Raw genomic sequence first — 18,735 nt, forward strand, 5'->3', positions numbered from 1 at the left:
AAAAAAAAAAAAAAAAAGAATTATGATGACAAACTAGATCCCACGTGGCTGACTGTGAAGTCTGAACCCTGGCTCTAGTGGCTCAAGGAACACAATGGGTACATGAGCATGCATGCACCAAATCCCAACAGAATGGAGAAATGTTGGAGAAGGTATTGCAACATGGCCACAAACAATTGTGAGCATCTTTCTCCCTCTTTCTCTCTCTCTGTATCTTTGTCTTTCTCTTGTGAGTGCATGTGCCCTCTGGCAAATAAAAAAAGAGAATTATGATTAAAATGTCTTTCATAGGTTCTCATTTCTCAAGGCTCCTTTTTATTTTTCTCATTATACTAGATGGTTATTTCTGCTATTGCATTGTCTACTTGCATTACTACCTGGCTATATACTGTATACCCCTGAAAGTTTCTCTCTTGACAAATGACAGCTGGCACTTTTTACCTAGCAGGATCTAAGTATTTAACATATCCTTGGAGAGAGAGAGGTTAGCAATATCTAGAACTGGCATTTAAATTTCCTAGTTATTCTCTTCCTGACTCTCCTAACATTACTTCTTTGTCCTCTTTATTTTCTTACTGGTCTCATCAGTGCATTCAGATAAATATTTGTCAGATATATAACCCAGGACCTTGGGTCCTTCCTCCTCTGATGTGCTCAAGGCCTAGCAGAGAAAGTAGAGCAGGTCTTGAGAGCTTGGGTGAAAGGTGAGTCAGAAACTGGTTTGAAACAGAAAAGCATCCAAACTTTCTCCTTGTTGTTACCTTCTTTTCCAATCACTGGCTACATGTATAGAATACTATTCCTAAACCAGTTCCCTATTATCTTTGCATTAGAATTCAAAGGATCTGGGGAGACCAGGAAAATCTCCACTTGCCAAAGTTATTTTTCACTGGATGGACAGACCCAATTTGACAAGAAAGAGGCAATGAAATTGCATTTGCACTAAATCCTTTGTTGCCTTCCTCTCATTGCCATTTCCAACATCTTTCCATACATCTGATTGAGAAAATGACCTAAACTCTCCTAATAGTAGCAAATTATAGAAGGGTGCATTGCTTCAGTTCCCTCAAACTGGTATAGTAGCCCATGTTCCATTTCTCTCCTGGGAGACCACAAACAGGGATTGATGTATGGCTGAGGAGCCATATAATACTGACTGTCGAACTGCACTTGTTGCAAATGGTTATCATGAGCCTTTCATTCATGAGAGCTCTAAAATTCTCTGTGCAACCATTTCCCAGTTTGTCTCTTGGACACTGAATTAAATTTCATTTTTTCTCTGACTTTCCCTTTAGGAACATCTACTACAATTTAGCTTTCATCTCTGCTCAGTTTCCTACTGTCACAGCTCCTTATTGTCATAAATGGAGAAGCCACCAAACTAGTAGCCTGAAGCCTGGAGTCATCAATCATTGATTCACTAGGCTTGTTACTCAACAGTGTCTTCTGAGGAAAGCTATTTTAACTGTATTTGTAGAGGTTGCTACTAATGTTTTGTATCATTTCAACAAACACATAGAGTGGACCTCTGTCAGGTTTTATGCTAGGTGCTGGAGATATGAAGATGTATCCAACATGTTTTCTGCCTTTTTTAAATTTTAAGTATATTTCAAGAGAAATAGAGAGTTAAGAGGCACTCCCAACAGAGTCCCTATGTTACAATCTGCTCCCAGCCCTAGCCAGCCCAGATCATAGGCATATAGGAATACATGCCTACTGTCCACAAGAGGTCTCAGGACTCAAAACCAGGACCTTGCCCTGTGGGTACAATTATATCACCACTGAGCCACTTGACCTTTCAGATAAGTGGAGGAACCTGGTCATAATTTTTCACATGAATTTAATTTTTTCTGTCTCATTCATTCTTGCACTTAACATATATTTCGGAGTCTACCATGGGCCAAACACTAATTTAGACACTGATGATCCTGATATGAACAAAACAGATATGGCCCATAATTTTTTGGAGCTTTTTGTCAAACTAAGTATCTGCATCTCTGGGGGTCAGTGTTTGATAAAGGAATGTGATGAGTGCAAATTCATGGGTGGTGCTGTTTCAATGCTCAGTTTGCACCACCATATCTCCCATCCTCATTCCAGTGTGAACAAAAGACTGCCTCTATTTCCTTAAGAAAGTACTTTGGACCCAAACTCCTTATTTAGTTAGAAAGGGGTCAAGAACCCAGCCAGTTGTAATTTTAATCTACTTTTCCAAGCAGTCTCAGGGGAGCCTAGGATCTTATGGCAAACTAGTTCCTAAAGTCAGAAGACTGCCTGATGCTTCACCTAAAGTAATCCCTGATTGTGGGATCAATTGTCAGAGTCTGCTAAATAGTACAGGAAGAAGAAATTTTTTGAAACATCAGAAATGTGGTTCCCCATCGGAGTAACTGCAGCTATTCTACCTTGTGACAGGATGAAAGTGCAGCCAAAAATAACACAACATTTATTTGACCAAAGTCTGCCTGCCTTAACAAGAAAATGGCATTCTGTTGTTTCAGCTTAATCAGGATTAAGCAAAATAACAACCAATTGGAAGGTGAAACCTCAAAAGAAATAGAGAAAGTCGGGACTGTTGTAAATGCCTCCAAAGTCTCTGCTCACCCATGTACATTTCCCTGCTTGGGAAGGAAAGGAGCAGAGAGAAGAACTGGTTCAGGTAGAGATAATGTCTGTGCTTTTGTGGTATCCCTGGGTTTAGGTGTCTTTACAGAATTCCTACAGAATGCTTGGGATCGTATGTAGACTGTACACACTCTATATGTATTTTTTGTGTGTATGTACATCTGTCTGGATGTTGATATATGAGTGAGAATGAGTGAATGAGCCAGTGTGAGTGTGTGTGTGTGTGTGCATGCGCATACAGGTGTGTGTATATTAGAAGAGTATTTTCAATTACTAATCCTAACTCAACATTATTTTGCAGCAATATAAAGAAAGACTTGCTTATCCCTGGTGAATCTGGTTTTCCCTAATGGCATATGAGCTCTCTGAATACAGGGAGTCTCTGAGAGTCCTTTAGTGCTGAGTTGGGCTCCTAAGAAGTGCTTTGTTGAATGTCAAATGTCAACAATTGTAACACATATCTGGATCTGAAGTTGTGGCCACTACTAGTCAACTGGTTAAGAGGAGGCAATCTAGTCATACAGGCTGTCTTGCTGCCTCTAAGGGATAGCCATCACCTCTATTCCTCATACATCAAACATGCCCTGTACTGAACTCTTCCTGTACTGAACAGGGCTCTATTAGGTGACAGAGAAGCCATGAAGATTTGGTACTGACCCTCAAGTAGTTCACAGGGAGTCTACTGTACTCTTCATTCCATACTTGAAAGACAAAATTCAGGCCTCTCCCTTCTCCCTGTCTGGACTCCTAACCACTCACATAGTGATGACTTGCTCTTCTGAAAACTAGCCTGCTTCTCCAATTGACGCCTAGACCTTGCCACTGATTAAATAGCCATGTAAGGGACCAACAGATGGCGTGATGGTTACATCGCTGGACTCCCACATAGTTGACTGTGGTTCAAGGCCCAGACCCAGCAGCTTAAAACTCACACTAGGTGTGTGTGTGCATGCATACCCAAAATCCTGAGAGGAGAATGTAAGAGAAGGGCTTTCAGAGTAGCCATCCCCTCGGGGGGTGTGATTTCTCTCTTTCTGTCTCTCTGTCTTTCCAGCAAGTGCACACATCTTATAGCAAAAATCTCCCTTTAAAAACAAACAAACAAAAAATAGAGCCACATAAAATCAACATGTCTAGATCAACTCTCAACCTTCAGTCTTTTCCCACTTGCAGTCCATCCTGTATAGACTACTAAATCAAACATTCCAAAACAACACTTGTATGTTTTCACTTTCCTACTCAAATCCACTCAATGGCTCTGAATTACCTACAGGACAAACTCTACTGCTTCCCTATACAGAAGTTTGTATTCGCCCAGCATATCAGAAGAAGCCTTATCCTGCCAAGTAGTACCACTGAAAATAGACATACAGAAAAAATCTAAGTAGTGAGCTAAACATTTCATATTGTTTGAACATATGTTCCCTGATATTAAGTTTTATTTTCAACATAAATTTAATCATTCCACAAAAATTTATTGATTATCTAATAACTGTCAGGAAGATTGAAAAAACATGGCACATGCCTACTATGGAATACTACCTAGTCATAAAAAAACAGTGAGACCCTGACATTTGATACAAAGTAGACAAATATGGAAGGTATAATGCTAAGTGAAGCAAGCCAGATTATGAAAGACAGGCATTGCATGTCCTCACTTACTATGTACTGAATGTCTGCACTCTACAGCAGAAACTGAAAGATTGGAGGGTATAATAGCAGGGAGGGCAGCAACTGTAGATACTAGAGACAGTATAAGAAGGGATGGGTAATAAGGGGTGGGTAATGGAGGGTGGAAGAGGATCAGGGAAAAAACAAAACATTTAATAGACACAAAAACAAAAAGGTAACTGTTGATAATAATGTATATGGTAATATCTTTGACTTGACTAATATGCACTGTATTCATGCTGGAAAAAAAACATGCTATACACTGTAAAGATGTACAGTGATTAAATGTCAATTAAAAATGAATAGAATTACAAAAATTTAACTGTCAGGCATACAGAGCAGATAATAGCTCCTTTGTTTCTAAAATGATAATTATTTAATAAAATACCTCATATTCAGTAGGTATTGATAGTTGGTTTTAGGGTAGAGTCTCCTGCCTCAATTCTCCACTGAATTCTTGACTGTGGCAACAAAGTAAAATGGTGAGAGAAAGGGAAATTCTTGCATATGGCTCACAAGTCACCCCCTTGTTAGCTATGCTCTGCCCTTTTCTATTCCTTCAGTCTGCACTGAAGCTTTGCTCTGTGCACATCTGTAGAAGGACCAGTTTCCAGAAGTGGCTTATATTTCCAAACTATTTGTATTACTCTGGTCAGTTCATGTCCCTAGTGAATGGAGCTCAGCTGTAAAGAACAGACTTCATGGATGACACCAATTGCTGCCTGACCAAGAATCCCCATCACAACGCTCTCCTCACAGGACTATCTGAACCAATACATGTATAAGTGCCTGCAAAGTATGAGAAGAGAGGTCAGGGGTGGCCTAATTAAATATAGGGAATCAATTAAAGTTTTAAATTATGTTTTGTGGAAGGAAAAGGGTACTCCTGATGTGGATATATAAATATTGTATGAGTAGGTAGGATGAGCAGGGAAGTATGGATTTGCTAAGTGTAGGGCAGTAAGGATAGGGAATCTGTAAAAGACCAGATGACTCTTTAGAACATAGCTGCAAGGCTGTTCCATAGAAAAACCACAATTTATTTTCTTTGATCTATTGAATCTTTCACTTTTATCTTTACAGGAACTATACTTACCATGTCAGTGTCTGACACAGGGCCAAAACTAGTCACATAGATGTCAGTTTTCACTTCAGTCACTGCATCTGGGTGAAAGAAAATAGAAAAGAGAGTCATGAAAAGCAGTTATCTCAGCACAGAGAGAGTCCAGTGCAGTACTCTGAATGACTGTCAACTTGCTGCTTCTGAGAAAAGATGACTGGCACAATCATAAGAAAAAACCTCAAAAACCTCTCACCTTTACTAATCAAACAAGTCCCACTTCAGCCCAGCACACCTGACCCTACTTGAGCACACTAGTAACACAGCTGACATTAACAAAGCCCACCTAAGACATGACATACGTACATAATGGGGCAGTCCATGGTACTAGTACTTTTCTTCTGTGAAAATAAACACACCTACTCCATCTGTACCATATTCACTGTCCTATCCAGCCTTGAGTTCTGGTTCAAATGTAATTTAGATCTTATTGATATCCTACTTTCCAGAACCATATCATTGGCATAATATTTTTTGCTCCTACTAAGTCATTGATGTGTTCAATATATTCAAGGCCATTGCACTCATCCACAAACGTTCCATTTTCGGAAGAGACTATAAGTATCATTTAATAATAGTCAACACTATAATCAGTTTACCAAAAGACACAATTTACTTCCAAGCTTAATCAGCAAATAACATGTTTCAGAAACTACAACTCTATTTTAAATAGTTGGGCTCTCATTTAGAGCACAGGATTCCCTTGAAGCTATTTCTGTGCTTAAAAGAGAAGAGACAACACTTCAGAACCCAGAATATGAGTCCTAAAGGCTTGCGCCTTTTCATAAACTGCCAGGATTATTGGCTGAAGAGGCAAATGCCCATATACCTATGATTTGGCATAATAGTCTCCAGGTGTCCTGCATCTGAGTATGTAAAATGAAGAAATTAATTAATGGGAAAAAAACCCACAATTTTGCTTTGTTTTTGTTTTTTAAGAGGTTTTGCTATAAGGCGCGTACGCTCGCCAGACAGATAGAGAGAGAGAGAGAGATAGAAAGCGAGAAATCACCCCCTGGGGGGATGGCCACGCCACAATCCCTTCTCCTCCATTCTCCTCTCGTGATCTTGGGCATGCACACACATGCGCCCAGCGTGAGTTTTAAGCCAACCAGTCCGGGACGTGAACCACGGTCAACTACATGGGAGTCCAGCGACATAGCCATTATGCTAACTGCTGGTCCCGTAAACACAATTATTTTGTAATTCAGTATTCTAGGTACAAAATTACAGACACAGAACAAGTTTCTACACCAATGTAATTGTAAGATAGTATTTCTGACTTCCAACAGGCAACCCAACCTAGAGAAAAAAAGCCTTCAAAATCGATGGGTATAGTGGGACTGAAGAGTTAATGCGCAGGATGGTCCAATGGTCATCTCAACTGTGAAGTGTCTAAAGAAGGTTTTCATTGCCTCCTTCCTCTCCTCCTCCCCAGCTCAACTCAGTTCCTAATACCACTAGAGGTCAAGTAAACTCAGGAAGCTGCTCTAGTTAAAAGAGAAGAATGTGGGAACCAGCAGTTAGCATAATGGCTATGTCGCTGGACTCACACGTAGTTGACCGCGGTTCATGTCCTGGACCCGGTGGCTTAAAACCCATGCCAGGCGTGTGTGCGTGCGTGCCCAAGATCCCGAGAGGAGAATGGAGGAGAAGGGATTGCAGTGTGACCATCCCCTCTGGGGGGTGATTTCTCGCTTTCTGTCTCTATGTCTCTCTCTGTCTGTCTGGTGAGCACACGCGCCCTATATTGAAAACCTCTAAAAAAAAAAAAAAAGAGAAGAATGTAGGCACAGTGAGTAGAAAAGGAGCTGGTTATAACAAAGAGCTCTGAGCTAGCTTGATGAAAATGCTTAAGTTCAGATCTCTGCCCTTGACTTACTGAATTCCTTATACAAGATTCTTTTCTCTCCTGCTTACCATTTACTTGCCCCTACACAAGGTTTTGGGGTCATCAAACTCTGTATTTTCTCTTTTCTAACTAGGAACTCTGTAAGGCCAAGCAAGAAACATCTGAAGAAAGGTTCTCAATTATAATAAGAGGTAAGCTTTCCCTGTTGCCCAAGGAAGGTAGGGAGATTTATGTAAATCTGGTGCCACTCTTCTCTCTAACCTGTTCATATACATTGAAAAGGTAGATGCTGATGACTAAGAGGGAACCATTGTAGGGAGAAGCCATTTTCCCAATGAGTTAGCGCTCAACCACACTTTATAGAATCCTCTGACTTTAGAAATTGGAAATACAGTTGGAAAGTTTTGTCTAGAAGGTGATCTGGTGCAGTGGACACCAAATTCCTCTTCCTCCATTTCTATCCCATTAAGGGAAGTGGTGTGAAAAAATAAAAGTGGAGGGAGAGGAAAGACAGAAAAGAAAGGAAGACAAGAGAGATAATTAGAAGAGGATTGGAGGTAAAAGAAAAAAAGAAGATAAATGGGAAGAAGCAAGACAAAGAGTAGAGTGAAAGAGTGAGAAGAGGAAATGAAACTAACTACGTAAAGAGCTAGAGAGCAAGAGATATCAAGAGTGAAAGAGAGAGGGTAAACAAAAGAGAAAAAAGGCTTAAGGATAAAAAGAGAGATATACTCCTTTCACAGAGGAGTGATAAAGCCCTCATGCAGTGGGGTGTGAGAAAGGGATTGTTGCCTGAATCCTGGCAGTACAAGTGAGGAAGGGCTCTGAATTTATGTTACCATCCTTAGACCTCTGGCCTTTCACTCCAATGCCAGGCACACAATAGGATATTGAACATTTCTCTACACAGTGTTCTACACAGGAACCACCATGTTGCAATGGCTAGTTCCATTTTCTGGCTAGGAAATCCAGTTATCTTAGAATAAGATATCTGACAGTACACAGAGACGTATCCTACAGAAGTATAGTGTAGTGGTTAAAAGTATTACTAACTGGGTTTGAAGTTAAGTTCTGCCTCTGCTTTCTGTGCCTTTTGTCACTTAACTCCTCTGCACCTGTTTTTATCATCTGGACAATTGGGATAATGATAGAACCTACCTCAGTATTGCCCTCAGGAGTTAAGGAGATGATATTTATTTATTTATTTATTTATTTTATTGCCAGAGTGTGCATGCACTCAGCCAGGAGTATGTGTGCAAGTAAGCACCCCCTAATGAGGCATGGTCATGGCACAATCCCTTTTCCTCTATTGTCTATACCATCAGGACTTTAGGCACACACACACACACACATCCAACACGTTTTTCTTTTTTTGGAGAGGTTTTTGCTATAGGGCACGTGTGCTCGGCAGAAAGACAGAGAGAGACAGAGAGTCAGAAAGCGAGAAATCATCCCCCGGGGGAATGGCCACACTGCAATCCCTCCCCCTCCATTCTCCTCTCAGGATCTTGGGCACACATGCACATGCACCTGGTGTGAGTTTAAGCCACCAGGTCTGGGACTTGAACCACAATAGACTACATGGGAGTCCAGGGACATAGCCATTATGCTAACTGCTGGTCCCTCCAACATGATTTTCAAGCCATCAGGGTTGGGATTTGAACTATAGTCAGCCATGTGGAATCTAGTTCATATGCACAGGACTTAATTGTACTATGAGGCTGGCCCAAGGAGATAGTTAAAACAGTGCTCTGTATATGTTAGCTACTGCTGCTTCTTAACACTATTCCAGAATCTAGGGCACATGAGCCACTTGTAAAGCCAAGTGAGCAGAACTCACATAGAAGTTTAAGGTTCGGTGTCCTAGAAGTAGAAAGCAGTATCCACCTATCACTTCATCTTCTCTGTGTGAAGGAATTATTAGAAGTTTATAATTTATTTTTTAAAAAAGAAGTTTATAATTTATTGAACAAAATGCAAAGACCAGTGAATTACAAAAAAACTGGCGAAGACCACATTCCAGAGTCTAGCTCCTGTCCATAGTCTTCAAAATAGACACATATGTGAAATCTAAATTCATGGAAGATGGACTCCCCCCACCACCACCACCATTGCTATATGTGCTCCTTGGCTTTCTTCATTTGCTTTGGGGATTTATTTTCTATCTAATAGTACCTTTGGGAATAAAAGGTGAATAGAATTACCTTCTCCTTAGGCAAATTTACTATAGTATTGCAGGTACCTGAATGGTCTTGAAATGTTCCATACAAATCTGCATTATGTATACATACACATAAGCACACATACCCTTAATGCTCAGTGGGACTCCCATTGGTAGAGAACTCATTGGTCAGGGCCCTACATTATTTCTGCTTGTTAATGATCTGAGGGAGTAAAGATAAGTTAATCAACAAGTGATCACTCTTTTTATGCTGAGTATGTTGCTCATAACAAAGTGTATTTTTTAGTTTAACTTCTAGCTGTTCCACCTCAGCAAGCACCGATATGTGTCTTATCACTGCCCTTTAGACCCTCAGAGCAAAGTCTGTTTCCTGTTCTTTTTGAGATTTAAAACCTAAGATTTAAAAAAAGTGATCCTTGTACCCCTAAATCTGCTCCTTTTGTCCTTTTCCATTCTAAATGTCCTAACTTCCGTCACTGTTATTTCCTTCTTTTGATAAGGTTTTTAGCACCTTTACTTCCCCATTCACTTTCCCCTGCCTCAGATCTAGTTTGTTACTGACTCTCAATATGTTTTTTTTATTTATTTTTATTATCATCATAATCTTCCTTATATTACATTGGATTACATATAACTTTACAGTGTATTACATTGCTTTTTCAGAAGGGAATGCCATGCATGTCAGACAATACAGAGACATTAATCTCCCCACTTCATCATTCAATATCTTTTCAATGTTTTTCCCAATCATTATTATTGTTATTCTAATTATTATTATTTTTTAAAGTCAATCACTATCTCTCATTTTGCTTGTAAAAAAGACTTTACCTATCATGAAATACTTCTCAGACCAATCCAGTTGAGAATACTATACATGTCATCATCAACAGGTAATAAGCCATATCTGTTTCCCACTGATGTCCTGCCTCTCTATTGTTCTCTTGCTATCTTTCTCTATCCTCTTCTCTTCACCCCCCCCATTCCACACTGTCCTATTCTCATTAAGTACTTTCACTGCTTTTATGTCCTCCAATATTTCACTCTCTACCATAGAGTGCAGATAGTCAGTATATATTAAGCGGATACATACAATATCTTTCTTTCATAGCCTGGCTTGCTTCATTCAGCAATAGATCCTCCATATCTGACCACTTTCTATCAAATGCCAGGGTTACTCTCAATATGTTTTGTAGTGAAAGTATGTCACAGTTTCATTAGACACATGATCACGAGATGAACGATATGAACAAAAGCCAATTGCATCCATTTATTTCATTATGGGCCATGGTGGACTATTCAGTCCTTTGTGGTGTCATTGTTCCTAATAGTAAGGCTTTGAGAATCAGAATTTTGGACACATGAACGAAGTTCCAATTTTCTTGTATTCTCATGTCCATATCACTGGGAATTTTGCAGATTTAAGTGTTCATTTGTATGCACAATTTTTTTCTTTTTTCTTTTTTATGTTTATTTTATACATATAATAACTATTCATCACTCAGCTTGTAAGCTGAATTTACCCCACATGAATACAGTTTACATCAGTCCATTTGAAGATACAAAACACATTATCATCAACAGACAATAACTCATTTCTGTGTCCCATAAATGGCTTGCCTCTCTATTTTTCTCCTTAATTTCTTTCCTTACACTCTTCCCCTTCTCCCACCCTCTTCCCACACTGTCTCCATTAACTATAACCATTTTCAATGTTTCTATGTCCTCTAATCTTTTGGTTTCCACCATAGAGTGAGGACAGTCATATGTTAAGTGGAGATATACAATGTTTCTCTTTCATAGCTTGGCTTGCTTCACTCAGCATGTTTGCACAATTTTTATATTGAACAGAGACTAGAAATATCTCCAGGAAATAAGCTCCCATGTGACTAGCTATCTGGATTTGCTAGCTAGTGACTTGGGGATAGGCTACAATGACTTATGAATAAACTCTCACAGATCTAAGGACTAGAATGCTTTGTTCTCATGTTAATGGTCTTTACCTTTGTTTTTGACAATCCCTGGAGACTGAGATACTATAAGTACTGACTGACCTTCCTCGCCAAGAGCACTAATTACAGATAAACTCTCTGGAAAAAAATCACAAAAAGTAGCATAAAGAAGCAGAAATTACAAAACACCATGTCAAAAGTCCTGAGTTCCAACATAAGTTCTGCAATTTACACCCCTTTTGCAGCCTGTTTTGGCAAACTGCACAACTTCTGACATTTGGTAGGCATGAAGTCTAGCACTGTGCTTATTTACCCTCTTCCATCTAGTGTCTGGTACCTGGAGAATGCAACAAAACCCTAATAATCAGCTGTTATCTTGTTGAGGATGTTAAGTAGAGAAATGCACACAACATATGCTTATAACACACACCAGGAGGAAATAACACATGACTTAAAAGACCACAATCACCACCAGCCTGACCACTGTGAGTACTGCTCTACTATAGTTAGACTCTTGATTCTCAAAGACATAGAATAGAATAACCTTCAGTCCCAAACTAGATACAGTTGGTTGGCAATAGACATCATTCAGATTACCTCACTTCATTTGCTGGTACCAAAACAAAACATTGATTTTCTATCATCCTCAGTATTCAGTATTCCACCTCCTTCATTATTATCCCACCACCCAATCTGTCATTTACTGCTCAAATTGTAAAACCAACACATATTTCAGTTCTCAATTCAAATTATTTAATTTTTCCACATGTATTAAGATTTCTTCTCATTGGAAAAGTGCTTGCACATCGATGTTTATTGTGGCACTTTTCACGATTGCTAAGACATGGAACCAACCCAAATGCCCCCGTACGGATGAATGGATTGAAAAACTGTGGCACATATACTCTATGGAATACTATTCAGCCATTAAGAACAACAAAACCCTGACTTCTGACAGAAAGTGGAAGAATTTGGAAGATTTACTGCTGAGTGAAGCAAGCCAGGCTATGAAGGAGAGACACTGTATGTCCCCACTTAATATATACCGAATGTCCGCACTCTATAACTGAAACTGATGGGCTAAAGGATGTACAAACAGAAGAGGTGGATGTAAATGCCAGATGTGGGGTGTGTGGAGGAGTGGGGCCTGGGGAAGAACATTTGGAGGAGGGATATGAAGACAGCATTGTTGAGACAGGGAGGTAGTGTTGCTATATTTTGATCAACTAGACCGGGGAGAAATGTTCATATATTGAAATGATCACCTTGTAAGCTAAATAATGTAATTGGATGTATTTTTTACAAGTAAATAAAAATTAAAAAACAAAATAAAATAAAAAAATAAACATAAAAAAAGATTTTTCCCTCCTCAGGAACAACAATTGGCATAATGGCTATGTTGCTGGACTCCCATGCAGTTGACTGTGGTTCCAGTCCTGGACCCGGTGGCTTAAACTCACGCTGGGCGCGTATGCCCAAGATCCCAAGAGGAAAAAGAAGGAGAAGGGATTGTGGTGTGGCCATCCACCCTAGAGGGTGATTTTTCACTTTCTGTCTCTGTCTCTCTCTGTCTTTCTGGTGAGCACACATGACCTATAGCAAAAATCTCTCCAAAGAAAAAAAGAAAGGAAGAAAGAAAAAGAAAGAAAGAAAAAGAAAGAAAGGAAGAAAGAATTTTACCTCCTCCAATCTTTCCTTTACTTTTCCCATACACTTGTTATGGATTACTTAACCCAATACTTACCCAGAATGTAGTGGAAATAGCATTGAATAGGATTTTGGAAAATCTCAGTACAAACTCTAACAATGTTGACAAGCTCCACAGCCTTAAATAAAACTTTTACCTCCCCCATGCTTCAGTTTCCTTATCTAGAACATGCAGAGAACACTCTAGCTCATTTCAAAAGAATGTTTTATGAATCTTTGATTTTCTTGTTTCTAAGACCAGAGTGGATCAGAGGCATCAAATTAAAATCAAGGCTACAGTCCCAATGACAGAAAAAAGAAATACACACTAGTAAAGGAGTAGGCAGAAAACATTATAATATCCAGGCTTTGGTACAGTAGTCCCTTATTATCTAAGGCTTTATATCTATGGTTTCAGTTACTTATAGTCAACTATAGTCCAAAAAATGGTAAATCCAGAGCAATAAAATATTTTGAGAGCAAGAGGGAGACCATGATCATGTAACTTTTATCATGGTATATTATTATAATCATTCTATATTATTATTAGTTATTTTTAAGCTCCTGCTGGACCTAATTTATAAATTAAATGTTATAATAGGTATGTGCATGTAGGAAAAAAACATAGTATAAGTGGGGGCAATACTGTTCACAGTTTCAGGCATCCACTGAGGGTCTTGAAATATATCTCCCATGGATAAAGAGGGACCTGGAAGAAAATAAATCCAACGGCATTTATGACTTTCCTCAGGAACAGTTGACATGCTTTATGTTCTCCGTGATGTTATTATTAAGTCTACAGAAGCACTTTCCTGAAATATCTTTGCCCTCAGATTTTTCCAGTAACATCTCTTTCTTGTGACATTGATGTTCACTGGGGACCAAAAGAAATACTTGGAGTTGTAGTTCCAGAGAAAAGGCAGATGTGTGGAACTAGCCATCCACACATATAGAAATGTCAGTAACAGGTATGGAAGAAATCAAAACATCAGAGAATAGCCTCTTTAGTGGTTCGTAGCCCTTCACTGCAAATACATTCCATTCCCAAGAACTAGTAGGGTTTCCTTAGAGAGACATTATAATAAAATTAGAGAAATAAAAGTAGTGTTCAATGAATAATGAAAAAAATCACTTAAAAAGAGTCACATTGTTGAACCAGCCCAGGAGCCAGGGTAGAAGCAAAAACATTTTTTAAATAGCTGCACTACTACAAAATGTTACACAGATGCTCTAGTATTTTTGCAGGGCCTACACATTCTTAGCTTAAACACAAAATTAGCTAATAGAAGGACCAATCGTGTAGGACTGTAGAGATTGGCTTAGTTCTGGTTCTGCCTCAAGTTAACTGTATCTTAGATTCTTCTTCTGTGAAAAGGGGAGTTAGCTTTGTTATGTTTCCTATATTAAAAACATTATGGTATCTAAGCCCATATAAACTAGAAGAAATGACCAGAGGCAGATACACTAATATACAAAGACATTGCCTTGGGATTAGGAATTAAGGCAAGTGGCTTAATTGTGCCAGAACTGGAACACCAATGTCACAACAGAGAAACACCTTCAAAATACTATTATAAAGTCTATGGCCCAGCTGTAGAAGCACACACTGGACACTTGCTTGGCAGGTTGAAGCCACATGAGAGATGCAGGTTACATTCCTAGTTAACCCTTCAAAAGGTAGGTGTAGTGGTGTGTGGCTATGATCCCAGCTACTAGAGTGAATGAGGTTATAGCCAGGGTGGGAAACATGGCAAGACTTTGAAGAAGCTGGGCATGTTGGTTTACACTTGTGGTCCCAGCTACATGGGAGGCTGAAGCAAGAGTATTGTGACACAGTAAGATCCTGTCTAAGAACAGATACAAGCACACACACATCCCCCCCACAAAAATATTATTTAAGTTTACTCTGGAATCTCTGGAATGGTGATCAGGGTAGAAGCAATCGCAAAAATCACTTGACAGGGAAAAAAAAGGAGTGGTAAAACTAAACTTTGAACTGTTTGCTAGCATGTAGAGTAAGCACAAAACAGCCTTTCTCTCTGACTGATTATAAATAAAATCTCTGAACAAAGTATAAAAAGCAACTACCAAGGACTCTGAAACACAAATAAAAGCAGATAAATTGTGTAGAGGAGTTAAAACTTAAAGAAGCAACCCAGGAGGAAATAAGTTTCCTGTATTGTTGCTTATTTTCTATTACAAGTTTGCTTCAAAGACAAAACATCAAAATAGGACTGTGGAACAGCCAGCTAAAACTGACAGAAATCCCACAAGTCTTACCAGATAAGCAAGGAAAACAGTCCCTGTAGGGCAGAGGACATTCCAGAGTATGGAGAGTTTAAAAAGAAGTATCATCAATTCTGTTTTAACATCCACAAATCATAGGTCATTCTTGAGCTGCACATGAATGGGCCAAACCCAAGGTGGCATACCAAAAACTTTGAGAACTACACTATGATTTAAATCCCCTTCTAATTTTCACACTAATCCCTGTGTAGCACAAGTATGGGAATATGGGACAAACACAAGGCTGCACAGCAGACTTTGATCATTGAACTCTGAACTGAGATTTAATCCATGGTCCAAGTCCATCATTTTTTAAAGAAGTTTTTGCCATAGGGCATGTGCACTTGGTGGGGAGAGAGAAAGAGACATTGACAGGGAAAGGGAGAAATCACCCCCCCCACACACACACACACAGGGGGAATGGCCACACCACAATCCCTTCTCCTCCATTCTCCTCCTGGGATCTTGGACAAGCATGCACACATGCCCGGTGCTAATTTCAAGCTACTGGGTCTGGGCCTTGACCCATGGTCAACCATGTGGGAGTCCAGCAACATAATCACTATGCCATCTGCTTTCCCCCATCCATCTTCTAATGGCATATCTGTCAGACAAATCCAATGCAGCAGAGCAGTCTTTGAAAATTGAAAAAGATGAGGACTACCACACACAGAAGACAAGGAAGAACTCATAGCTTAAACTTAACTGAGTTTATTACCTGCTAATAGAAATCAGAAAAAAAAATCAATATTCTTCAGAGCATTATAAGAGGACTCAGGCTCTACATAACATAATATTCAAAATGTCTTGGAAACAATCCAGGAAAGAATTAGAAAAATGTTACCAATTCTCAAGGGAAAAAACTACAAACAGATGTCAACTGCAAGATGACCGGGATGTTGGAAATGTCAGTCAAAGACTTCAAAGCACCTACTATAACTATGTTTAATGAAGTCAATGAAAAACAAATATATAAATCGTGCCCCAAAACCTCCCAAGTTTGATAAAAGGCATAAATTCATAGAACTGAGAAGTTCAGCAGATACTGAACAGAAAGATTAAAAGAAAATTAGGGGCCACTAAATTGCATAGTGGTTAAAGCACTGAATCCCACATGGCAGATCGTGGTATGAGTCCCAAACTCAGTAGCCTGAAAATCATGCTGGACATATGTGCACAGTGCCCAAAACCCAGTGAAAATGAAAGAGAAGGAATTGAGCGGTGGCCATCCCCACTGGGGGAGGATTTTTCACTTTCCCTCTCTCAATCTCTCTTCATTGAGTGCACATGCCTTATGGCAAAAACCTAAAATACAATAAAAAACATAAAAATAGGCAAGACATTTATGGGACACAGAAATGGATGATTATCTGCTGATGATAATATGTATAGTATCTTCACCTAGACTGGTGGGAAGTACATTCATGTTGGGTAAATTCACTATACAAGCTAGTGATGTATAGTGATTGAATGTATAAAAGAAATTAAAATAATAATAATAAATAAAACATATAAAAGAAAGAAAATTGTCCCAAGCCCTACATCGTAATCAAAACACTAGGGACAAAGTGGAAGGAGAGTGGGAGAGGGGAAGAGTGTAGGAAAGAAATTTAAGGAAAAAAATAGAAAGGTAAGACATTTGTGGGACACAGATATGGTTTATTACCTGTTGATGATGATGTGTATAGTATTCTCAACTGGGCTGGTCAGAGCTGTATATCATGCTGGGTAAGGTCTCTTTACAATCTAAATGATGTATAGCGCTTGAATGTATAAAAAATAATTAAAAAATTAAAAAATGCTAAATAGCAAAGAAAACTTTGAAAGAAGCTACTAGGTAAAAGAAAACACATTCTTTGAAGGGGAACAAATATTTGGAAAACTGAAGATGTATTATTATAAACCATAGAAGGCATAATAAGACAGTGGAACAGTATCTTTAATATCCTTATAGAAAATGATCAACCCCAGAATTCTATATCCAGCAAAACTGTTTCAGGAATGAAGTAAAAGAAAAAACCATTCTCAGAATAAGAAAGGCTAAAAGAATTTGTCACCAGCAAAAATATTCTATAAGACATTCTAAAGAAAAATTCTTTAAGCTCAAGGGAAGTAATGTGAAAGGAAAAATTAGTTCATCAGGAATAAAAAGAGAGCAACATCAATAGAAATTCTAGGTAAATATAAAAAGCCTTTCTTTTTTTTTTCCCCTAGGGTTCTTTGAAGTAGTTATTACCTAGCTTGCCAATGGTGTGGTGGTTAAGGTGGCTGGATTCCACATGCCTGACTGAGACTAGAATCCAGGACCTGGTGGTTTAAGAAACAATCCAGGCACATGTACATGCATGCTCAAAATCCCCAGAGGAAGAAATGGAAAAAGAGGGATTGCAGCATGGCCGCTTCCTATAGGGGTGCTTTCTCACTTCCCCCCTCTATCTCACTCTGGCAAGTGCATGCACCCTATCACAAACTAGAAAAGAAAAAGTTTTGACTATTGAAATAAAATATTACAACATTGCCTTATGTGTTTTTTTAATGAATATTGACATAATAGATAAGACAACCACAACATAAAGGTCATTTGCATGGTAAACTGACCTATATGGTTGCCAGGTTACTATACTTCACTGGAAGTAAAATAATATTAACTCTGAGAAGACCGTCAAAGTATAGCTATGAAGACTGTAATCCCTGTAGCAACTGATGAATCTCATATTGTAAAGAAGTATTTCTAAAATGGTAATAGATGAAATAAAATGATAAAAATGTTTATTCTAAAAGAAAGTAGAAAAGGGAAATAGATGAATACAAGAATGCAGAGGACAAACAGAAAGCAAACAATAAAAAGATGAATCTAAGCAAAAACCATGTAAATAAATATAGATGATCTAAATGTACAAATTAAACCAGAGATTGAAAGGGCAGAGTTAGGGGGAGCCATTCTGAGGGTTGTTGATTCACACTAATTACTGTGTCCTTTGTTGTGCAGAACTTCTTAATCTGATGTAGCATGCAGCAGAACATTCACCAAAATGGTTTATAAAACAAAATTTGACAACTTTAAAAGAATTGGAATTATATAAATTATGATCATTAGAAATACAAGGATAAAAATAGAAATCAATATGAGAAAAGTATCTGGTAAATCTCCAAATATTTGGAAATTAAAGAATATTCTTCTAAATAATATGTAGATCAAGAAGGAAGTCACAGGACCAGCAGTTAGCGTAATGGCTATGTCGCTGGACTCCCACATAGTCGACCGTGGTTCGAATCCCAGACCCCGTGGCTTAAAGTCACACTGGGCACGTGTGCGTGCGTGCCCAAGATCCCGAGAGGAGCATGGAGGAGAAGGGATTGCAGT

The 18,735-nt window shown here is 38.8% G+C and overlaps 1 protein-coding gene across 2 annotated transcripts in view; it reads right to left on the minus strand.

Annotated features, from left to right (window-relative positions):
* GABRA3 (gamma-aminobutyric acid type A receptor subunit alpha3) overlaps positions 1-18,735 on the minus strand; it is a 249,225-nt gene that overhangs the window by 87,707 nt on the left and 142,783 nt on the right. For both annotated transcript variants that reach the window (XM_006168034.2, XM_006168033.2), the window contains exon 4: positions 5,393-5,460. In XM_006168034.2, the coding sequence (XP_006168096.1) occupies positions 5,393-5,460 (68 nt within the window). The remainder of the gene's footprint in view (positions 1-5,392; positions 5,461-18,735) is intronic.

Source organism: Tupaia chinensis, unplaced genomic scaffold, assembly GCF_000334495.1.
Source record: "Tupaia chinensis unplaced genomic scaffold, TupChi_1.0 Scaffold145456_1, whole genome shotgun sequence".
NCBI lineage: Eukaryota > Metazoa > Chordata > Mammalia > Scandentia > Tupaiidae > Tupaia > Tupaia belangeri.